This window comes from Cherax quadricarinatus, chromosome 29 (genome assembly GCF_038502225.1).
Source record: "Cherax quadricarinatus isolate ZL_2023a chromosome 29, ASM3850222v1, whole genome shotgun sequence".
Classification (NCBI taxonomy): domain Eukaryota; kingdom Metazoa; phylum Arthropoda; class Malacostraca; order Decapoda; family Parastacidae; genus Cherax; species Cherax quadricarinatus.
The window spans coordinates 30,307,195-30,327,614 of NC_091320.1; the positions used below are offsets into that span (position 1 = coordinate 30,307,195).

At 39.2% G+C, this 20,420-nt stretch overlaps 1 protein-coding gene across 1 annotated transcript in view; it reads right to left on the bottom strand.

Moving 5' to 3' along the window:
- Window positions 1-571: 571 nt before the first annotated feature.
- Window positions 572-20,420, bottom strand: part of LOC128690620 (agrin) — a 30,719-nt gene continuing 10,870 nt past the window's right edge. The window contains exons 3-4 of the mRNA XM_053779348.2: window positions 17,585-17,732; window positions 572-2,788 (exon numbers count right to left, since the gene is read on the bottom strand). Coding sequence (XP_053635323.2) covers window positions 2,637-2,788; window positions 17,585-17,732 — 300 coding nt within the window. The 3' untranslated portion in view covers window positions 572-2,636. The remainder of the gene's footprint in view (window positions 2,789-17,584; window positions 17,733-20,420) is intronic.

Consider the following 20,420-nt stretch of genomic DNA (forward strand, 5'->3'; position numbering starts at 1 on the left):
ACCTGTTTATAAATTCAAGTCTCTTCTCAAAGATCATTTACTCACCCAAAACCAAATAAATACTGAATAACTGAACCTTAAATGTTTCTCACAATTATATCACATAAATGTTAAACCTAAAACCCAATCTAACTTTATTATTTTTTAAATACACTACCTAACAGAATACTCCATATGACTGAATGTACAACAATGCATGCAACCATATGACCTGTCTTTGTAATACTCACTTGTGCTTTATAGTAATCTGTTTACATTAATGTTTTATCACTGATTTCATCATTGCTTAGTTAATCTTAAGTTAATTTTAAGCCAGCCCGTAATGCTATGCATAGTATAAGTGGCTTTGGCATGCTGCTCTTACCTGTATTTTTTGTACTTCTGTATGTGTGCTCAAATTGTAAATAAATAAATAAATAAATAAATAAAAAATTGTTGTGGCATTTATGACTTGTGTGAAAAAACTTGAATTTCCTAACAGAAGAGATGCTCAAGAGTAACAAAATTATTACTATTATTTTTCTTAATGCCTGTATTCGGCACATTACTCACTGAGGATACAAAACACGTATGTTATTATATTTTTTATTTTCTACAAATATGTGCAAACACACTGTGAATTATCTACATAAAAGTTCTTCAAAACATTTTCAAGTCCTGTCTCTTTACAAATTTAAAATATCTGTAGGAACATTACATTTTTATGGCTGTTAAATATTAGCAATGATTTATTAAAAGTATAATGAAAACAAATCATCTTAGTTTGTTAACAGTGTAGTGAGTCTTGAATATGACTGTTCTGATGCACTTGATTTTGCTTAAAATTCATCTTGTCAATACCTAAAACTTTTGGTTTGAATAAATAATAACCTAGTTAATACAAGTGTGGCTGAAGTCGTATTTCACCTCTGGCTTGGGTAAATTCTACAATTTCTCTGCTTTTAATTTAGATCATATAATTATTGCCTCCGTCATTTTCTAATGACTATTGGCCATTTTTTTTAATCAAGTATTTCATGTACACTGAAGCAAACTCAAGACTATGTGGAATGTCTTGAAATTCCTGAATTATGGAATGAATTGTGTTGTTTAAATCTTACAGTATGAACTACACGAGTTTATATTTTAATACTAACCTGGTGAGTTTGCACTAACCTACTGTTGGCACGTCTTGTAAAAATTAGTTTCTCTATTATCTTACATTATGTACATATTACACATTCTTCTGGAAGACAAGTGGGCCCTTTTAAAACTTCACAAAAAAATAACAAATTACATACGGATTCTCACCATTGTTGAACACTTCCTTTGCTCTGCCTAAAGGGAGGAGAGGCAGTTTCCAACACTGGTGTGGGTCCCTGATTAGCAACATTCATGGGAGGAAGCTAAAATTAAAATAACTGCACAAAACTATATTTTGTTTAATTTTCATTGATAGTTAACGAATGAAAAAGTTTTGATCATGGTATGAGTATTATGAGAATACATAAATATACATTACATTGTACATTCAAAAGTAATTACATCAGTTAAATTCTTAAAACAATTTTTTTCATAAATGCTCCCACATGATCCATGAATGTAAGTGCTGTACATAATCTTACTCTTAGTTAACTTAAACAAGAAATGGATGGATTATTATAAACTGCCAGTGCAAGAATTGCAGGGCAGACCCCACATGACTTCGCTATGTTGACATTACGTGATTCTGTACAGCTTTAGGATATTAAAAATAGTTTTATATCTCTAACATAATTAACAAATATTGATAAAATACAATTTATAAAGTACTTACAGTATTACTCATATTGGCCAATTCATGTATTTCCCATACAGCATAACTAGACCCCATACAATATGACATTTAAATATTTCTCAATTTGCTAATAATTTTAAGAATTTCCTAAATGCTGCAGAGGTACAAGTAGTCAACAGTTATTGGATAATGTATACAAACCAGAAAAGTCAGCCCTTCCCTTGCCTATCCAAATGACCTGGCCTTTTCAAACAACCACTGGCACTCATTCTAAGTGTGATTAATTCTAATGCTTTGTATATACATACCAGGAGCACACAGTTTGAATCGAGTTGCTATGTCCCTCTCCTGGAACTGAATCCTGAGTCCAGTGACACCAATGTTAGGTTACAGTCAGATTCAAAGGTAATTTGTCTCAAAAAATAAGTACAATATTTTTACACTTTAAAGAATCTTTACCTTTTTGGCTTGAGTGCAACAATTAAAAGCATCTATAGTATGTGAGTTGTGACAGAACACAACCTTTGTTTGACTTGGCAGTTCACTTTATCTATACTACACCGTAGTATTGTCCATCCCTTAAGTACTTGATCCTGTTAGAATTTACACATAATCTGTTCTTTTTTTTATTTACTTGTGCATTACACTACGTAAGTTTGTACCACGGCAAGTGCTATGCTGTTCAATGCCTTAGCGTTCTCCACTTTTTGATGAAAGTACAAATTTCTCTGACTGTAGTGCCTCCTCTTTGTAAGCTGATGGCAAAATATTATCTTAGTTTACCCACAAAATATTCAAATATAGTTTTCTTGTAGCAAACCACAAATGTCCTCTCTGACACCAACTATACATTTCTTTCTTCCTGAGTCTAGCTGTCCACTCACCGCATCTCATCACAAAATCTGATGAGTGGCGCATCCCCTTGCGTTACTAGGTTAAGGTCACGGTTCTCCACCTGGACAGAATCAATGCAACCATGGAATCCTTGATAGTAGGCATGAGGCAAGCCATCTGGCATCTTTGGGGATCCACCTGAAAAATCAAATGAAAGTAGAGTTGAATTCTTCCAGTACAGTCAGACAATGCATTGTTTTCCTAGAAAAAAAAAAAGGTAGAACTGAGCAATAGAGAGAGGAGGGCATGGTTACCTAGACTAATGAATTCTGAATGTTCGAAATCTAGATAGTATTTATTGGCTGTTGCTAGAGTATACTTAAAGTAATGATCATGGGAAGTGAATTTTTAATGAAATGAAAATGTTTATTTCCTTGCAGAGCTTACAATGTGTGGTTTACACATTATAAGATGTTAATTACAAAGAAGGCCTAGGCATTTCGGGCAGACTAATCCTATCTCTTACTCTATAATGACACAGGTTAAGGAGCAGTACATTTTAATATACTTTATTGCATACTAGGTAACTGAAGTGATTAATTAGATTTATAATAATGAGGTAGTACAAAATATATAACAATACTGCAATTAGCAATTTTAGTAGTGGGAATGGTTAAGTCTTGGCATGATACTGTTTCTAATAAAGCTCCTATATTGGGAGAGTATCTTAGGGCTAACTTAAGATTTATTAGGCAATTTCTATATTAGGAATTTTATGTTTACAGTCAATTGGGCGAGTGTAAGTGTAAATTAGGGGGGGATAACAGACATCGAGAGTAAATCTATTTTGTTTTGGATGTGTGCATGATACAAAAAGAGAATAGGTGGTTTTCATATACATGTAGTTAACTGATGATGGGATGTGTTAGGGAGATATTTTTTTAACGATAATTTTGAAAATGGTGGTCGAGTCTGCAGTTCTAGTTTTCAGGCAGGGAGTTCCAGATTTTAGGCCCTTTTGTGTACACTGAATTTTTGTAGAGATTTAGCTAGACACTGGGAATATCATGGAGATTTTTGTGTCTGGTATTGTGTGTGTGGGTTCTGTTGCAACTATCAAGAAAGTGTTTTAGTTCAGGGTTAATATTAGAATTTATGGTTCTGTAAATGTAGGTTGCACAGTAGTAGATGCGAATGTTCTGTACATTAAGTTTAGGTCTTTGAAGACTTGTGTGTGTGAGGCGTGGGGTTGCCTAGCATTGGATTGCATGATAATTCTTACTGTGGCTTGTTGTGCTATAATTGGCTTTAGGTGCCATTTACAGGATGCCTCGTACAAACATCCCAAATTTTAGCGATAAATTAAAGACACTGATATCAACCAAATGAACAGACACCACCTTCTCTTAGCCGGAGACTTCAATATTAGCTGTGGCCTAACAAATGACCAGCCAGTAACTGATTTCACGAACAAACTTTTCATACCAACCAGGCTGAGACAAGTGCAACCATAATTGACCATATATGGACTAATATACTAGCCTCCCCTTAAATCAGGGATAATCATAGACAGCACTACTGACCACTACCCCACCTTCCTTTTAAAAAACATTAGTAAACAACCACTGGAATACAAGGTCTCTTTTAGACTCCATGACGAGGCCTCAATAAGTAACTTCACAGCAGAGCTAGGTATGGTTGACTGGCCTATAGAATTCTCCAATGCCAATGGGATCAATGACTGAATAGACAAATTACTTAGACTATATAACAAACTTGTCTTCCATGGAAATATAAGCAGTATACAGTGGTACCTTGAGTTTTGAACAGCTCCCAACTCTAACAATCACGTAAGTGTATTTTTGGAGGTCTGAAACGGACTAATCTAATTTACATTATTCCTTACGGGAACAAATTCGTTCGGTATACACACTTGAACAGCCTTCTGGAATGAATTAAGTTCATAACTTGAGATACCACTGTAATGCAATCCTTTATTGACAATGTTTTGCCCACACAGTGGGCTTTATCAAGTCACAAACAGATCTGCCTGGGTGAAAGGTACATGGGTATTTATAGGATGGAGTCAGGTGATGAATGCTGCATATGACCATCTTCTGAGTAGGGTGACAGAGTCTAGGACCTTGGGTAGCTTTGGAGAGAGATTGGACAAGTATACGAGTAGACCTACTCATATACTTGTCTCGTACAGTGGGTCTACTCGCATACCTGTCCAATCTTTCTTTAAAGCTACCCAAGGTCCTAGACTCTGTCACCCTACTCGGAAGATGGTCATATGCAGCATTCTCCACCTGACTCCATCCTATAAATACTCGCGTACCTTTCACCCAGGTAGATCTGTTTGCGACTTGATAAAGCCCACTGTGTGGGCAAAATGTTGTCAATAAAGGATCACATTATACTGCTTATGTGTTTACATTTCCATTGTGTTGGTATTTTATACCATTTAGTTCGTGTCTCCCATAAAAACAAAACAGATTATGAATAAAAGGCTAGGTTGCCCATGGCTATCTTGCACCAACCGAGCCCACTGAAGTCACCACGATTATAAAGTCACTTAAAAGTAAATCATGGAATCTGACTCAAGTCCCACCATTATTGTACAACGAGCAGCTCATGTCCTTTCGCCTGCTATTTCATTACTCTTTTACAAATCACTAGAAACTAGCACTTTCCCGACACTACTCAAGACAGCAAGGGTTACACAAAGGTGGTGACCCCCACAGATGTAAACAACTACAGGTCAATGTCAAACTTACCATTGCTGTCAAAAATCTTCGAGAAACTCGTGCACAAGACATTATATTTATTTATAACAACACAAAGCACCCTCAACCCCTGCCAATTTGGTTTCAGGAAAACCAAAAGCACAAATGACACAATTACAATTGTAAAAATGCTAGACCTGCTTTATACAGCACTGGAAAAAATGAATATCCATTAGGACTCTTTATTGACCTAAGGAAAGCTTTTAATACAGTAGACCATGGCATCCTACTCCACAAACTTGATCATTATGGTATAAGAGGCCACGCACTTACACATTTCAAATCCTACCTTACTAACATAAAGATAAAGGTTTATTTCTTTGTAAAGGTTACAATGTGTAATTAACATTTTGGTTTGCTAAGTACAAAGAAAGCCACTATCATGCTGGGGCATATCAGGCAGACTAATCCTAATATATAGGAACTGTTTAAAACTAGACAGATAATATTGCATAGTAACTACTTAAAACTAGATAAGATAGTAGTGGTTAACTGCATTAGTTTTATTTAATCTTAATACTAATGCGAGGTAGTCAAGGTGGAGGTTTTTAAGAATAATAATCCTGAAGCTGCACATAAAAACAATATTACAAGTAATAGTTCAGGCAGTAATATTTCATGAACTGGCAGAAGTTTAAAAGTCTTGAGGTCACATAACAGTATAACTAATTAGCATTTGTTTTGGTTGAATTGGTTAGTACTGAGAGATATGATTTTTTAGCAAAGTCCTAAATTTATAAGTAGGGGATCCTTTACCGGTTCCAGTAGCTAGTTCCAGATCCTCGAGCCCTTAATGTGCAGAGCATTTTGCACAGTGTGAGCCTGACATGAGGGATGTTGAAGAGTGCCTTATCCCTTGTATTGTGACTGCATTCTTTTGTGACTGTCAAGTAGTAGTTTAAGTGGAGGGTTTATAGTGGAATTTAATGTTCTGTATATGTAGTAGGCACAATAATATGAGTGTATGTCTTGTATATTTAGCAAGTTCAGGCTTTTGAAAAGTGGTGGGGTGTGCTGTCTAGCACAGGAGCTGGCAATCGTCCGCATATCAGCATTTTGTTGGGTTGTTAAAGGTGGTCGACTGTGGTTGATCCCCTGGCACAAATACTATAGGTGAGGTAAGGATATATTAGAGTGGTATAGGGTAAGGAGTGTCAATTGTGGTACATAGTATTGTATCTTGGAAAGGATGCCTACTGATTTGGAAATTTCTTGGATGTGGAATGAAATTTAAGATTACAGTCAAGAAGACCTAGAAATTTATAGTGTATCTTGATATAGGGGAAACATCAATACGTCTCTATTAAGGACACAACCTCAACAAAACCACTAGATACTGGAGTGCCACAGGGAAGCGTCCTTGGTCCCCTGCTCTTCCTCTTATACATCAATGATCTTCCTAATGCAGTGATTCTCAACCAGGGGTAAAAAATACATGGCAAGGGGTAAATAAATGATGTACCTGATAATTGAATAATAATTATTTCTTTAGAAAAGAGCTTTATTTTTTTATTTTTGGTGATACGAATATATATTGCTATTTTTGTGCAAAACCTGAATAATTTATTTTTTCTGACCTTGTTTTTCTACCCCTTTATGATGGCAATAGATTTTTTGTATGGAAGTAAAGGGGTAAATGGAGAAATACACCAAGCCGAGGGGGTTAATGATGGAGGAAAAGATGAGAATCCCTGTACCTAATGTATCATAACACCTGAAATCAATTCTCTTTGCTGATGACACGACTTGTTGTCTCCCACCCTAATTTTGCCTCGCTCAACACCATTGTTAATGAAGAGCTAGTAAAAATAACCTGGATTGCTACTAATAAACTTATACTTAATACGCATTGACAAAACCTTCTACAGTAGATCGTTGTTTAACACGGTTTTGTCTTGCATGTTTTGGTTTTAGCATGATTGAAGAATTGTGGCATATTTTTGTTTAACACTTTATAAAATTAATTTAACACGGTTGCAGGAGGGGAAAAATTTTTGAGCATACAGTTGCCTGCAGGGCAGGATCAGCCACCCCCACTACCCTCCCAGCCTTCAGTTCGGTTCATACGTTTGTTGGACGAACCTGTGCCAGTAGTTTACTGTGTTTGTTTAGATATGTATTAATTGCCATATCTTAAATCTGCCAAGCAATCATGGCACCCAATAGGCATACAAGTGTTGCTGAAAGTTGCAAGAAAAGGTTTAAGTCTTAGAATTAAGAATGAGGTAAATATGAGTGTGTGATGACTTAACTTACTGAATGACCTGACTGTCTGAATGACTTGACTGATTTATGCACACTCCAGTACAACCATCAACTTCAGTACCAGAACCTCTACCATCCACCTCAGCCCAGTAGGACCACAACATAACTCTCCACTCTCTTCCCTCTTCAAGGGGGGCTCCTTGGCGTGGTGAAGAGGCTCTTGGTCTGAGGAATTAGACCTATCGGTCTTCTTCCTCAGACCGAACCTAATTACCCCCCAATCTCCCCTCCCCTATCCCATCCTCCCCATCCTCCCCTTTTTCCTTTCCTCCTCCTCCTCCCCACTCCTCCCTTTTGCCCTTCCTCTTTTTGTCCTTTGGGATTTCTCCCACAGGCGCGCTAGTTCCTAGGTAGGAGAAAGGATACCGGGGTCCATCCCATTCCGTTGAGGTGCTTAGCGGTGGCGTAGTTTGCCGTGGAATCTGGATCGCCTGGGGATGTCCCGATCCCTCTCCGGTATCCCGGAGTAGCTTTGGGTGTCTTTCGGGCGACGAGTGTATCTCTGGAAGCCACCTTTCGGATTCCGGGGGTGGTGGCCGAAGGAGGTATGCTTTGTGGCGGATATCCGGCCGCCCTCTCTTTTGTCCACCGAGGTAGCTCGGCAGATGTGAGGTTGCTATCCCGGATTGTTAGTTTACTAGCATGATGGGTAGGGTATGGCACGGGTTCCATGCTGCATCTGCGCTACTTGCGGTGCTGAGGTCCTCTTGGGCGCGGAGGGAGATTTCTGGCCCTTTCATTCCTCCTAGGACCTATCCCTCCCTGGTCCCCCCTTTTTTTTTTCTTTTTTTATTTTTATTTTCTTTTCTTTCTTTTTTTTTCTTAAAAACAAAAAGAAGTAACCTAACCATGGCAGCCCTAGTCCATGAACCTGGTACCCCCGGGCCCCTTCTTGATACCGCACCCCGTTCTGACCCCGCCTCGTCTTTGGACCACTCTTCAGACATTCCTCATGCCTCTGTACCTATTGCCAGTGCTGTTTCCTCACCCGCTTCAGGTACTGAGGCTTCGACTGACTCCTTTGATTTATCGGACCTTCGCTCTCCTCTGACTATGCTTCCCGCCTCTCCCTCTATGGTGCGGCAATTTTCAAATCGCCGACCCGTTCCACGTCGGACCAACTCTGGTCCCACGCCTAAACGTCAACGACAATTACCTGCTGATGATACTTCTCCACCTTCTCGTTCTTCTCAGAAACGATCGACACGTCCTTCACTACCTTTCCACGCTCAGTTTCAGACTGAACAGTGGACTAAATTCTTCACTTTACGACCAACTTCCTCTACTGCCTATCTTTCTGACCATAGTATTGGCAAGGCACTCCTACGCCATGTTGGTAAAGATATTTCTTTTCATGCTCTTAAGAGCGGTACGCGCATCATTACCGTACAGAATGCTACCCAGGCTCATGAGCTCTCTCGTCTTTCCCATATCGATGCCGTTGTTTTGTTTAATTGTATTCGAAACGGCGATCAGTGCTGATTCGAGGCACTTGCGTCTGCGGAAATTAGTTTCTTTGATCACTAATTGGGCGTCCCTGAATTTCATGAGATGATTGGTGGAATTTCGGTGTTGTACACAGGCGTTGTTCAAGTTATCGTTCCCTACATGCGTAACTGTGTTCATTGAGGTGGGTGTCGAGCTTTCTTGCTGTTTCAGATTGACCAACACACTGCTGAGCATATTCTCAGCACAGTCACCACAGCTAACCTCCAACAGAAGATCAAACTCAATCGCAAACTTCAGTACCTCTGCACTAACAGTCAATGGAAGGAAATGGGACGCGAATCCCTGATAAACAACTTATCGTCACGCACCTTAACTGACTACAAGAAACAAGCACCGAGTCTTGGACTCGAATTTACCACCAACATACACAAACCTAACTATCAACTCAATCTAGTTACCAGGAACCAAAGACACAGTGACAGCAACTTCCAAAAGGGCTATATACAGGGCCTTCTCACTGCAGCTTTGTGAACCACCACCTTCTAATCTTCCTAGACGATACATCACTGCCCTTAAGGACCTCGCCAACGACCCCAACATTATTGTCACCACCGCCGACAAAGGAGGTGGAGTCGTCATACTCAACACCAGTGACTACAACACTAAAATGCTGGACCTTTTGAATGATCAATCTACATGTGAACCCATCAGCACTCAACAGTGGGAGACTCTCACCAAAGATTTTCTATACAAAACCAGACAAATACTCAAACGCACTAGAGAAGGGAAAAAACTTCTGTACTTGTTACCAAGCAACCCTAAACCAACACACATGTATGGTTTACCCAAAACCCATAAACACAATATTCCTCTCAGACCAATCACGTCAGGAATAGGCAGTGCTCCACACAAACTAGCCGGAGTTCTTGCCAAACATCTTTCCTCCCTTCTGGGGACCATCAGCCCCGCTCATCTTAAACACTCAGGCGACCTTCTCAACTGCATCCGAAACCTCTCCATCTGTAACAAGAAACTAAGCAGTTTGGACGTGACTTCCCTCTTCACAAAAGTACCTACCACAAAAGCCATCGGGGTTCTACAACAAAGTCGATCAGGACCTTAATCTTCCTCTACCTCCCGGAGATTTTGTTGACTTGATTGAACTCTGTGTTAATTTCAACTGTTTTTCTTTCAATAACAAGCTCTACAAACAAACCTACGGCATGGGAATGGGGTCCCCCATCAGTGCCGTCCTAGCCAACTTATACATGGAACACCTAGAGTCCGAACACTTCGCCAACATCATCCCTTCAAGCGTCACTTGGTTATGTTATGTGGACGACGTCCTCGTAATAACTCCCAAACGTTTTGATGTACGGAATCTTCAGGCAAGGCTCAACGCAGTTGAACCGGCGATCCAGTTTACACTAGAAGAAGAGTCCAATGACAAGCTACCTTTCCTCGACGTCCTCATTCACAAAGTAGACAACAACCTAAGATTTCAAGTTTATCGGAAACCTACCAATAAAAATGATCTCACACACTTCTATTCCAGTCAAGATACCAAGACAAAAAGAGGCATCATCATCGGGTTTTTCCTAAGAGCATACCGAATTTGTAGTCCTGAGTTTCTTGACGAGGAATGTACATACATTCACCAAACATTCACTGGGTTACATTTTCCTTCCCTTTTCATCAAAGACTGCAAGAAAAGAGCTCTTCAGATCATTAATTCTCCACGCACCAACACCACTCCCAACAAAGTTATAATTCTTCCCAACAGCCAGGTTGCACTGAACGTTTCTAAAGTACTTTCACAAGCTAACACCAGTCGCCATCGCTTCTAGCACTTCAATAAAGGATCTAACCAGGAAAAAATCAAAGCACCATGAACCAGTCAATGCAGGAGTTTACACTATACCCTGTGGAGGCTGTGGCAAGATTTACGTAGGTGAAACAGCAAGAAACCTTGACACCCACCTCAATGAACACATTTACGCATGTAGGAATGATAACTTGAACAACGCCTGTGTACAACACCGAAATTCCACCAATCATCTCATGAAATTCAGGGACGCCCAATTAGTGATCAAAGAAACTAATTTCCGCAGACGCAAGTGCCTCAAATCAGCACTGATCACAGTTTCGAATACAATTAAACAAAACAACGGCAGCTTCACCATCTCTGAAGTCTTAGCAAGAATCCTCCTGAAAACGGTAAACCCTGCCATCACATAGTCACTCCTGTTATACTACATAAAGCACATTACAGAGAGTGAACACTGAAACAGGCTGCCTCTATCCAGTCTACATTTGTCCAACCTATTTTTATGTTACCCAAGTAATAGCTTTTATATCCTTTTGCTCATGTATGAATTAATTGCTCTACCATATTGTATTACTACTACAACTTTTGTCACTCCTACTACTACCACTAGTATTGCACCTCACTCTGAGCCTATATATACCCTCTGTGTCCATGTATTGTTTGTAATGGCTTGATAAAGCTCCTGGAGAGCGAAACGTTGCCACAATAAAATGTCACATTAGTTGCACTCGAGTCTTGTGATGGGTGATCCGTTTAGCATTATGTTAAGTGGAACATTTGCAGCTCTGCTTCCAAACTGAATGAAATAGGTTTTGTCAGTATTGTGGGTAAGCTTATTAGTCGTCATCCAGTTAAGACATTTTCTGCAATTCGGCATTAACAGTGTTGGCCAGTATGACTGGGTTTGGGTGAGAGAAGACGTATATAGTGTCATCTGCAAATAATATGGGTTTGAGTAGTTGTGATGCATTCAGAGGTCATTGATGTAAATGAGAAAGAGGAGTGGGCCAAGGACACTTCCTTGTGGGACACCAAATGTGACTGGTTGAGTGGAAGAGGTTGCTTCATTTGTGTACACATATTGGCTTTTGTTACAAAGGTATGACTTCAGGTAGCTGAGGGAGTGCCCTCTTATACCAGTGTTAATTTCATGTGCAGCAAATCATGATCGACTGTATCAAAAACTTTACGTAAATCAATAAAGATTCCCAGAGGGACTTCTTTCTTCTTGAGAGCGATGTATATCAGTTCTAGCATGTTGTGTGAAATGAGGTAGGAACAGAGCTCTCTTTGAATTAATTTTTCCAAGATTTTAGAGAGCAGAGGTAAGTTAGATATTAGTCTATAGTTATTCAAGTCCACTTGGTCACCTCCTTTGTGGATCAGGGTGACCTCTCGCTATTTTGAGAATTGCTGGGAAGGTGGAGGATTTGATGGATTTGTTAAAGAATGTTGCAATACTGTAACTGATGGCAGTAGTTGTGAAGCTTTTTCTGTACATAAAAGGTGGTAAGTTGTTTGTCTCCTGCCTTGTTTTTAAGGGTGTTGATGATGAACGAGACTTCTGTTGGGTTGGTTGGGGCTAGGAATAGTGTATTCAGGTAGGTGCCCATGAAGTAGTCTGATGGACGGGTGTTTGAGTTTGGAATTTTGCTCACTAGATTCTTTCCTATGGTGGAGAAGAAAACATCGAGTCTGTCTGCTGCTTCAGTTGGTGGGAGTAGGGGTTTATCTGATATTGTAAATTTGACTGTTTTGATTTTGAATATCTTTTTAGTTCCTAGAATTTCAGACAGGGTTTTCCAGGTCTTTTTCATATCCCCTTTTATATTATGTAATCTGTTTTCATAATTTTCTTGACCACCTTATCAGGCTGGTAAGGATTGACGAGTAACGTTTAGAAGGGTCTAGTTATTTGACCCAGTCTGTATTGTTTTTCATATAGGTGCTCTGTGTTATAGATTTAAGGTTGCTGGGTGTTAGCCAGGGACTGTTCAGTCTCTTAGCTGTGATCCATTTAGCTTTTTTTAGGGCAATGCTTGTTATAGAGGTAGCGTTTTTCTTTTTTTAGAAAATTATTAATACATTCATTCGTATCTGCATGTGTTTCAAGCTCATTATGCCAATCTGTTATTAACAGCTGTCTCATTATGTAGTCTGAAGGTAACTTTAGTAGTGTCTTGGGGCAATTTACCTAGGTTGGTTATGAGAAAGGTAGGGTAGTGGTCTGTGATTATGCCTGATTTTAAAGGGGATGTGGTCTAATAAGGAGATACTAGTCTTGGAGGTTATTGTTGGTAGCAACAAGCAGTTGCTCAGTGTTTGTGAATTCAGTTACTTGTGGGTCCTGGTCATGTACGAGATTTATGCTGAAATCTGTGAGCAGTAAGTGGTCTGTGTTCATATGTGGATCAGTTATGTTTCCTAATTTTTCACTAAGATGGTTAATGTTTGACTGTGGTACTCTGTAGATGTTTATCACTGAGGGGTTTTTGCAGGTCTTTTGATTTCAATTTAGCTATAATATATTCTCCATGTTCATCCCTTGTGCAAGAATTATTGATACATTCAAGTTGATCCGAGTAGTATATAGCTGTTCCACCCCCTTGCTGGTCTGTCCTACAGTTGTGTATGGATGTGTAACCAGGAATGGCATAGACACCTGTAGTGCCAGGTTTCTGGTATGCAGGGAAATTGAGTAATGCTGTGAGGTCATCGTAATGTTTGCTCAGAGATCTGACATTGTAATTAAAGATAGTTATGTTATTGTTGGCTCTGAGTATGTTATGTTTTTGCTTGGTCTGCTGTAAAATTACAGTTGCTGTTCAATATCAGGATCAGTGCTTGTAATTATAAGTTTGAGAGTGACTCTACAACTAGACCAAACCCTTGTGGCTTAGCGCTTCTTTTTAATTATAATAATAATACAATGGGCTAGTAACCCCTTCTCCTGTATACAATTACTAAAAAAGAGAAGAAAAACTTTATAAAACTGGGTTGCTTAAATGTGCGTGGATGCAGTGCGGATGACAAGAAACAGATGATTGCTGATGTTATGAATGAAAAGAAGTTGGATGTCCTGGCCCTAAGCGAAACAAAGCTGAAGGGGGTAGGAGAGTTTCAGTGGGGGGAAATAAATGGGATTAAATCTGGAGTATCTGAGAGAGTTAGAGCAAAGGAAGGGGTAGCAGTAATGTTAAATGATCAGTTATGGAAGGAGAAAAGAGAATATGAATGTGTAAATTCAAGAATTATGTGGATTAAAGTAAAGGTTGGATGCGAGAAGTGGGTCATAATAAGCGTGTATGCACCTGGAGAAGAGAGGAATGCAGAGGAGAGAGAGAGATTTTGGGAGATGTTAAGTGAATGTATAGGAGCCTTTGAACCAAGTGAGAGAGTAATTGTGGTAGGGGACTTGAATGCTAAAGTAGGAGAAACTTTTAGAGAGGGTGTGGTAGGTAAGTTTGGGGTGCCAGGTGTAAATGATAATGGGAGCCCTTTGATTGAACTTTGTATAGAAAGGGGTTTAGTTATAGGTAATACATATTTTAAGAAAAAGAGGATAAATAAGTATACACGATATGATGTAGGGCGAAATGACAGTAGTTTGTTGGATTATGTATTGGTAGATAAAAGACTGTTGAGTAGACTTCAGGATGTACATGTTTATAGAGGGGCCACAGATATATCAGATCACTTTCTAGTTGTAGCTACACTGAGAGTAAAAGGTAGATGGGATACAAGGAGAATAGAAGCATCAGGGAAGAGAGAGGTGAAGGTTTATAAACTAAAAGAGGAGGCAGTTAGGGTAAGATATAAACAGCTATTGGAGGATAGATGGGCTAATGAGAGCATAGGCAATGGGGTCGAAGAGGTATGGGGTAGGTTTAAAAATGTAGTGTTAGAGTGTTCAGCAGAAGTTTGTGGTTACAGGAAAGTGGGTGCAGGAGGGAAGAGGAGCGATTGGTGGAATGATGATGTAAAGAGAGTAGTAAGGGAGAAAAAGTTAGCATATGAGAAGTTTTTACAAAGTAGAAGTGATGCAAGGAGGGAAGAGTATATGGAGAAAAAGAGAGAAGTTAAGAGAGTGGTGAAGCAATGTAAAAAGAGAGCAAATGAGAGAGTGGGTGAGATGTTATCAACAAATTTTGTTGAAAATAAGAAAAAGTTTTGGAGTGAGATTAACAAGTTAAGAAAGCCTAGAGAACAAATGGATTTGTCAGTTAAAAATAGGAGAGGAGAGTTATTAAATGGAGAGTTAGAGGTATTGGGAAGATGGAAGGAATATTTTGAGGAATTGTTAAATGTTGATGAAGATAGGGAAGCTGTGATTTCGTGTATAGGGCAAGGAGGAATAACATCTTGTAGGAGTGAGGAAGAGCCAGTTGTGAGTGTGGGGGAAGTTCGTGAGGCAGTAGGTAAAATGAAAGGGGGTCAGGCAGCCGGGATTGATGGGATAAAGATAGAAATGTTAAAAGCAGGTGGGGATATAGTTTTGGAGTGGTTGGTGCAATTATTTAATAAATGTATGGAAGAGGGTAAGGTACCTAGGGATTGGCAGAGAGCATGCATAGTTCCTTTGTATAAAGGCAAAGGGGATAAAAGAGAGTGCAAAAATTATAGGGGGATAAGTCTGTTGAGTGTACCTGGTAAAGTGTATGGTAGAGTTATAATTGAAAGAATTAAGAGTAAGACGGAGAATAGGATAGCAGATGAACAAGGAGGCTTTAGGAAAGGTAGGGGGTGTGTGGACCAGGTGTTTACAGTGAAACATATAAGTGAACAGTATTTAGATAAGGCTAAAGAGGTCTTTGTGGCATTTATGGATTTGGAAAAGGCGTATGACAGGGTGGATAGGGGGGCAATGTGGCAGATGTTGCAAGTGTATGGTGTAGGAGGTAGGTTACTGAAAGCAGTGAAGAGTTTTTACGAGGATAGTGAGGCTCAAGTTAGAGTATGTAGGAAAGAGGGAAATTTTTTCCCAGTAAAAGTAGGCCTTAGACAAGGATGTGTGATGTCACCGTGGTTGTTTAATATATTTATAGATGGGGTTGTAAGAGAAGTAAATGCGAGGGTCTTGGCAAGAGGCGTGGAGTTAAAAGATAAAGAATCACACACAAAGTGGGAGTTGTCACAGCTGCTCTTTGCTGATGACACTGTGCTCTTGGGAGATTCTGAAGAGAAGTTGCAGAGATTGGTGGATGAATTTGGTAGGGTGTGCAAAAGAAGAAAATTAAAGGTGAATACAGGAAAGAGTAAGGTTATGAGGATAACAAAAAGATTAGGTGATGAAAGATTGAATATCAGATTGGAGGGAGAGAGTATGGAGGAGGTGAACGTATTCAGATATTTGGGAGTGGACGTGTCAGCGGATGGGTCTATGAAAGATGAGGTGAATCATAGAATTGATGAGGGAAAAAGAGTGAGTGGTGCACTTAGGAGTCTGTGGAGACAAAGAACTTTGTCCTTGGAGGCAAAGAGGGGAATGTATGAGAGTATAGTTTTACCAACGCTCTTATATGGGTGTGAAGCGTGGGTGATGAATGTTGCAGCGAGGAGAAGGCTGGAGGCAGTGGAGATGTCATGTCTGAGAGCAATGTGTGGTGTGAATATAATGCAGAGAATTCGTAGTTTGGAAGTTAGGAGGAGGTGCGGGATTACCAAAACTGTTGTCCAGAGGGCTGAGGAAGGGTTGTTGAGGTGGTTCGGACATGTAGAGAGAATGGAGCGAAACAGAATGACTTCAAGAGTATATCAGTCTGTAGTGGAAGGAAGGCGGGGTAGGGGTCGGCCTAGGAAGGGTTGGAGGGAGGGGGTAAAGGAGGTTTTGTGTGCGAGGGGCTTGGACTTCCAGCAGGCATGCGTGAGCGTGTTTGATAGGAGTGAATGGAGACAAATGGTTTTTAATACTTGACGTGCTGTTGGAGTGTGAGCAAAGTAACATTTATGAAGGGATTCAGGGAAACCGGCAGGCCGGACTTGAGTCCTGGAGATGGGAAGTACAGTGCCTGCACTCTGAAGGAGGGGTGTTAATGTTGCAGTTTAAAAACTGTAGTGTAAAGCACCCTTCTGAATAATACAACTCAACTTCTGAATAAAGTATTATGTTAAACTTATAATTATGATACTAAACTATCTTACTAGCTAATAGATTGTTAAAAGTAGTTTTAAAAAATAGAGATACAGTTTACTCTTAATATGGTACAGATTTGATGATTTAATATTGAACGGTTATAGTTTTATAGCTTGACAAAAGAATAGAAGTTTACTGAACACAATAAAATTGCTTAGTACTGGAAGTGATAATTAAATTATAAGTCTGCAGGTAATGGTAGTAATAAAAGAAAAATAAGAGAAAACAAAAATAATAGTTCATAATAGTAGATTAAAATAAGTAATTATAAAATACAGGGATTATGCTAACTCTTATTATGGCACAAGTTTGACAATATAATATTGCACTGGTTATCAGTTCTATAATAATAGTAAGCAAGTAATAGTAAATAAAAAGAGAGAATATAGTGATCAATTGTACAAAAGTAAAATGGACTGATAGTAAATATGGTGTTGAACAAAATTTAAGCAAGTAATATTAGAAATAGCAGGCTAAAGGACATGAGGTTTAACTTATTTTCTAAATCAAATTTGGAAAAGTTTACTTACCAATCCAGAGCTTGCCATTCGTATTAAGAGTGGTGGCCCCACGTTCTGCAATGCCTTTGACTGGTCGTTCAGTGTCCACTCTGAGAACTCCAAGACGCTTTCTTCTGTGGACTACTAGCGTGTGCCACTGACCATCATCCACACGCACCTGAGTACAGTATAACATTATTTTGGATGACAGGAATGTACATGCCTATGAAAAATACAACTAAGTACATTTGTTTATGTTCAGATGTACAGTTAGTTTAGTATCTTTATTATGCACCCCATACCCATCCTGTGGGTGGTAGTCAAAAAATTACAAAGGTACATAATGGGTCCAGGGACTGGACCCCAAAGTTATGATAGCTGAACTAGTTACAAAGGTAATGAACTCCAGGTAGATCTGGTCACAATCATGGCAAGTTACAAAGGTAATGAATCAGCCTCACTCCTATACCAGTTATGAACAAAATTACAAAGTAATGAGCCACTGATACGTCCACACCTGGTCACAATTGTAATGAGTTATAAATACAAATATTAAGTAGGTCATACACCCACACATGGTAATGCATTATTTACAGCTAGCAAAATCAGGGTATTTCTCCAGAATGGTCTGTAATATACCACTGTGGATAAAATACTTTGCCATTTCTTGAACATTTCTGAGTGAGTTGTTTCTAAATTCATTAATTTGATCACACTCCAGTACATAATGACGCAGGGTGTGACAATAGTCCATCTGGCAAAGTTTACATCTGGTGGTGCTGTATAGTCCTTGTGGCTTAGCGCTTCTTTTTGATTATAATAATAATAATACATCTGGTGGTGGTGATTTAACCTGCCATAGATACTTGTAACCCAGCTGGAGCCAGGCAGTAGTGACATCCAAGAGTCTGCTTATCTTGTTGGATGCACCATAGACATGTGGCTCCTCCTGCATGATGGAATGATGATAGATGGACTGACTTGTGTCAATCTCCCTAAATCTTAAGTCAATAAAGTTCATTTGCAGTTCTTTTCGTATTATTGTTCTCAAACTGATAACCCAAGATTGTAATCTACCCCGTCTTTGAAAGCACACAGCTTAGCCAATTTATCAGTTCTATCATGCATCTGAAGACCAATGTGAGATGGAATCCACAGCATGTGCACTCTGACTCCACAATCTTACCATACCTATGTCTGGCTTCTGACACAAGCATGCCACAATTTATACTTAATGAGTTGAGAGCATTTATGGATGACAGAATCAGTTACAATTAAAGTGTCAACCTTAGATGCAATTGAGTGCAAGGAGTATGGCAAACAGTTCTGTTTGAAGGGTAGAGGCCCAGTTATTGATGCATGCTCCAATTTCTTTATGAGAGCCATCATTCTGACAACAGCAGCACTACCAGCTGCACCAGTGGACTGGTGAACAGAACCATCAACGTAAATAATTTGTGAAAGAGTGTTCTGTGTGACTAAGTTATCAATACAGCTTAAGGCATCATGTTTGGCTTCAAGATGAAGCTTGAGTTGTGATTTAAGAAGAGTTTTGGGGGGGAATGGGGTAATATCCCATGGAGCAGGGAAATGTCTCCTTGTACAGCAGGCCATCATTTAGCACCGTAGTTACGTTCCTGAAAATGCCGTGTTAGGTAAAATCGTGTTAGAGGAACTGAAGAACTTACAGGAAAAATAGGGTTATGTTCCTGGAAGCCCCCAAAAAGCCAAACAATTTTTTTTTTTAGGCCTCCACATCTTACAAAAATAAAAGTGAATATGCAGTTGTAGTTCATTGTTGTGATGTATTATGTTGTTTTTACTGCTTAAGACTAGAAATGTATCAGAAATAGTATTTCTTAAATTAAATTGTGGGTGCTGGTGTTTGTGGATGATTGTAAAGAGAGTGAAGAGTTATGCTGTGGCCCTACTGGGCTGAGGTAGAGGTTCTGGTACTGAAGGTACTGATGGTTGTACTGGAGTGTCTAACAAAGTCATCCAGTCAGTCAAGACAGTAAATCATTCAGTAAGTCCATCAAGTTATTCAGTAAGTCAGTCAAGTCATTCAAATAAGTTAGTCAAATCACTCAGTAAGTCAGTCATTCACACAAACTCATATTTACCTCTTTTTCTGTGTACAAAGTAACACTTCATTACGGCTACAGGTTATCTCTTGTCTAATATCTTTGTTAATTCTAAGACTTAACTGCTTATACAATAAAATTAGCAAAATCAGATGAACCCCAACTCCCACCAACAGAAACAGCAAACAGACTCAAAGGTTTCTTCTCCACTATAGGACAAAACCTTGCCAATAAAATCTCAAGCTCAGATACCCCACCAAATGACTACCTCACTGGCAACTACCCGAACACACTGTTCCTAGCTCCGACTAACCCATACGAAGTCTCCCTTATTATCAACGCACTAAAAAAACAAGGCAGGAGATTTAAATACCTTACCACCCTTTATATACAAAAAAGTGTCACAAGTGCTATCACCAATCATTGCAACACTCTTCAACAAATCCATTGAATCCACCTTCCCTACAGTACTCAAAATAGCAAGGGTCACCCCGATCCACAAAGGAGGAGACCAAACAGAGTTGAATAACTATAGGCCAATATCCAACTTACACCCTCTCTCAAAAATCTTCGAAAAATTAATTCATAAACGAATCTACTCCTACCTTATCTCCCAAAACATACTCAACCCCTGCCAATTTGGATTCAGGCCTAATAAAAATACTAATGATGCTATTATACACATGCTTGAACATATATACACTGCAATAGAGAAAAAAGAAGTCCCACTGGGGATCTTCATTGACTTACGTAAAGCTTTTGATACAGTTGACCATGACTTG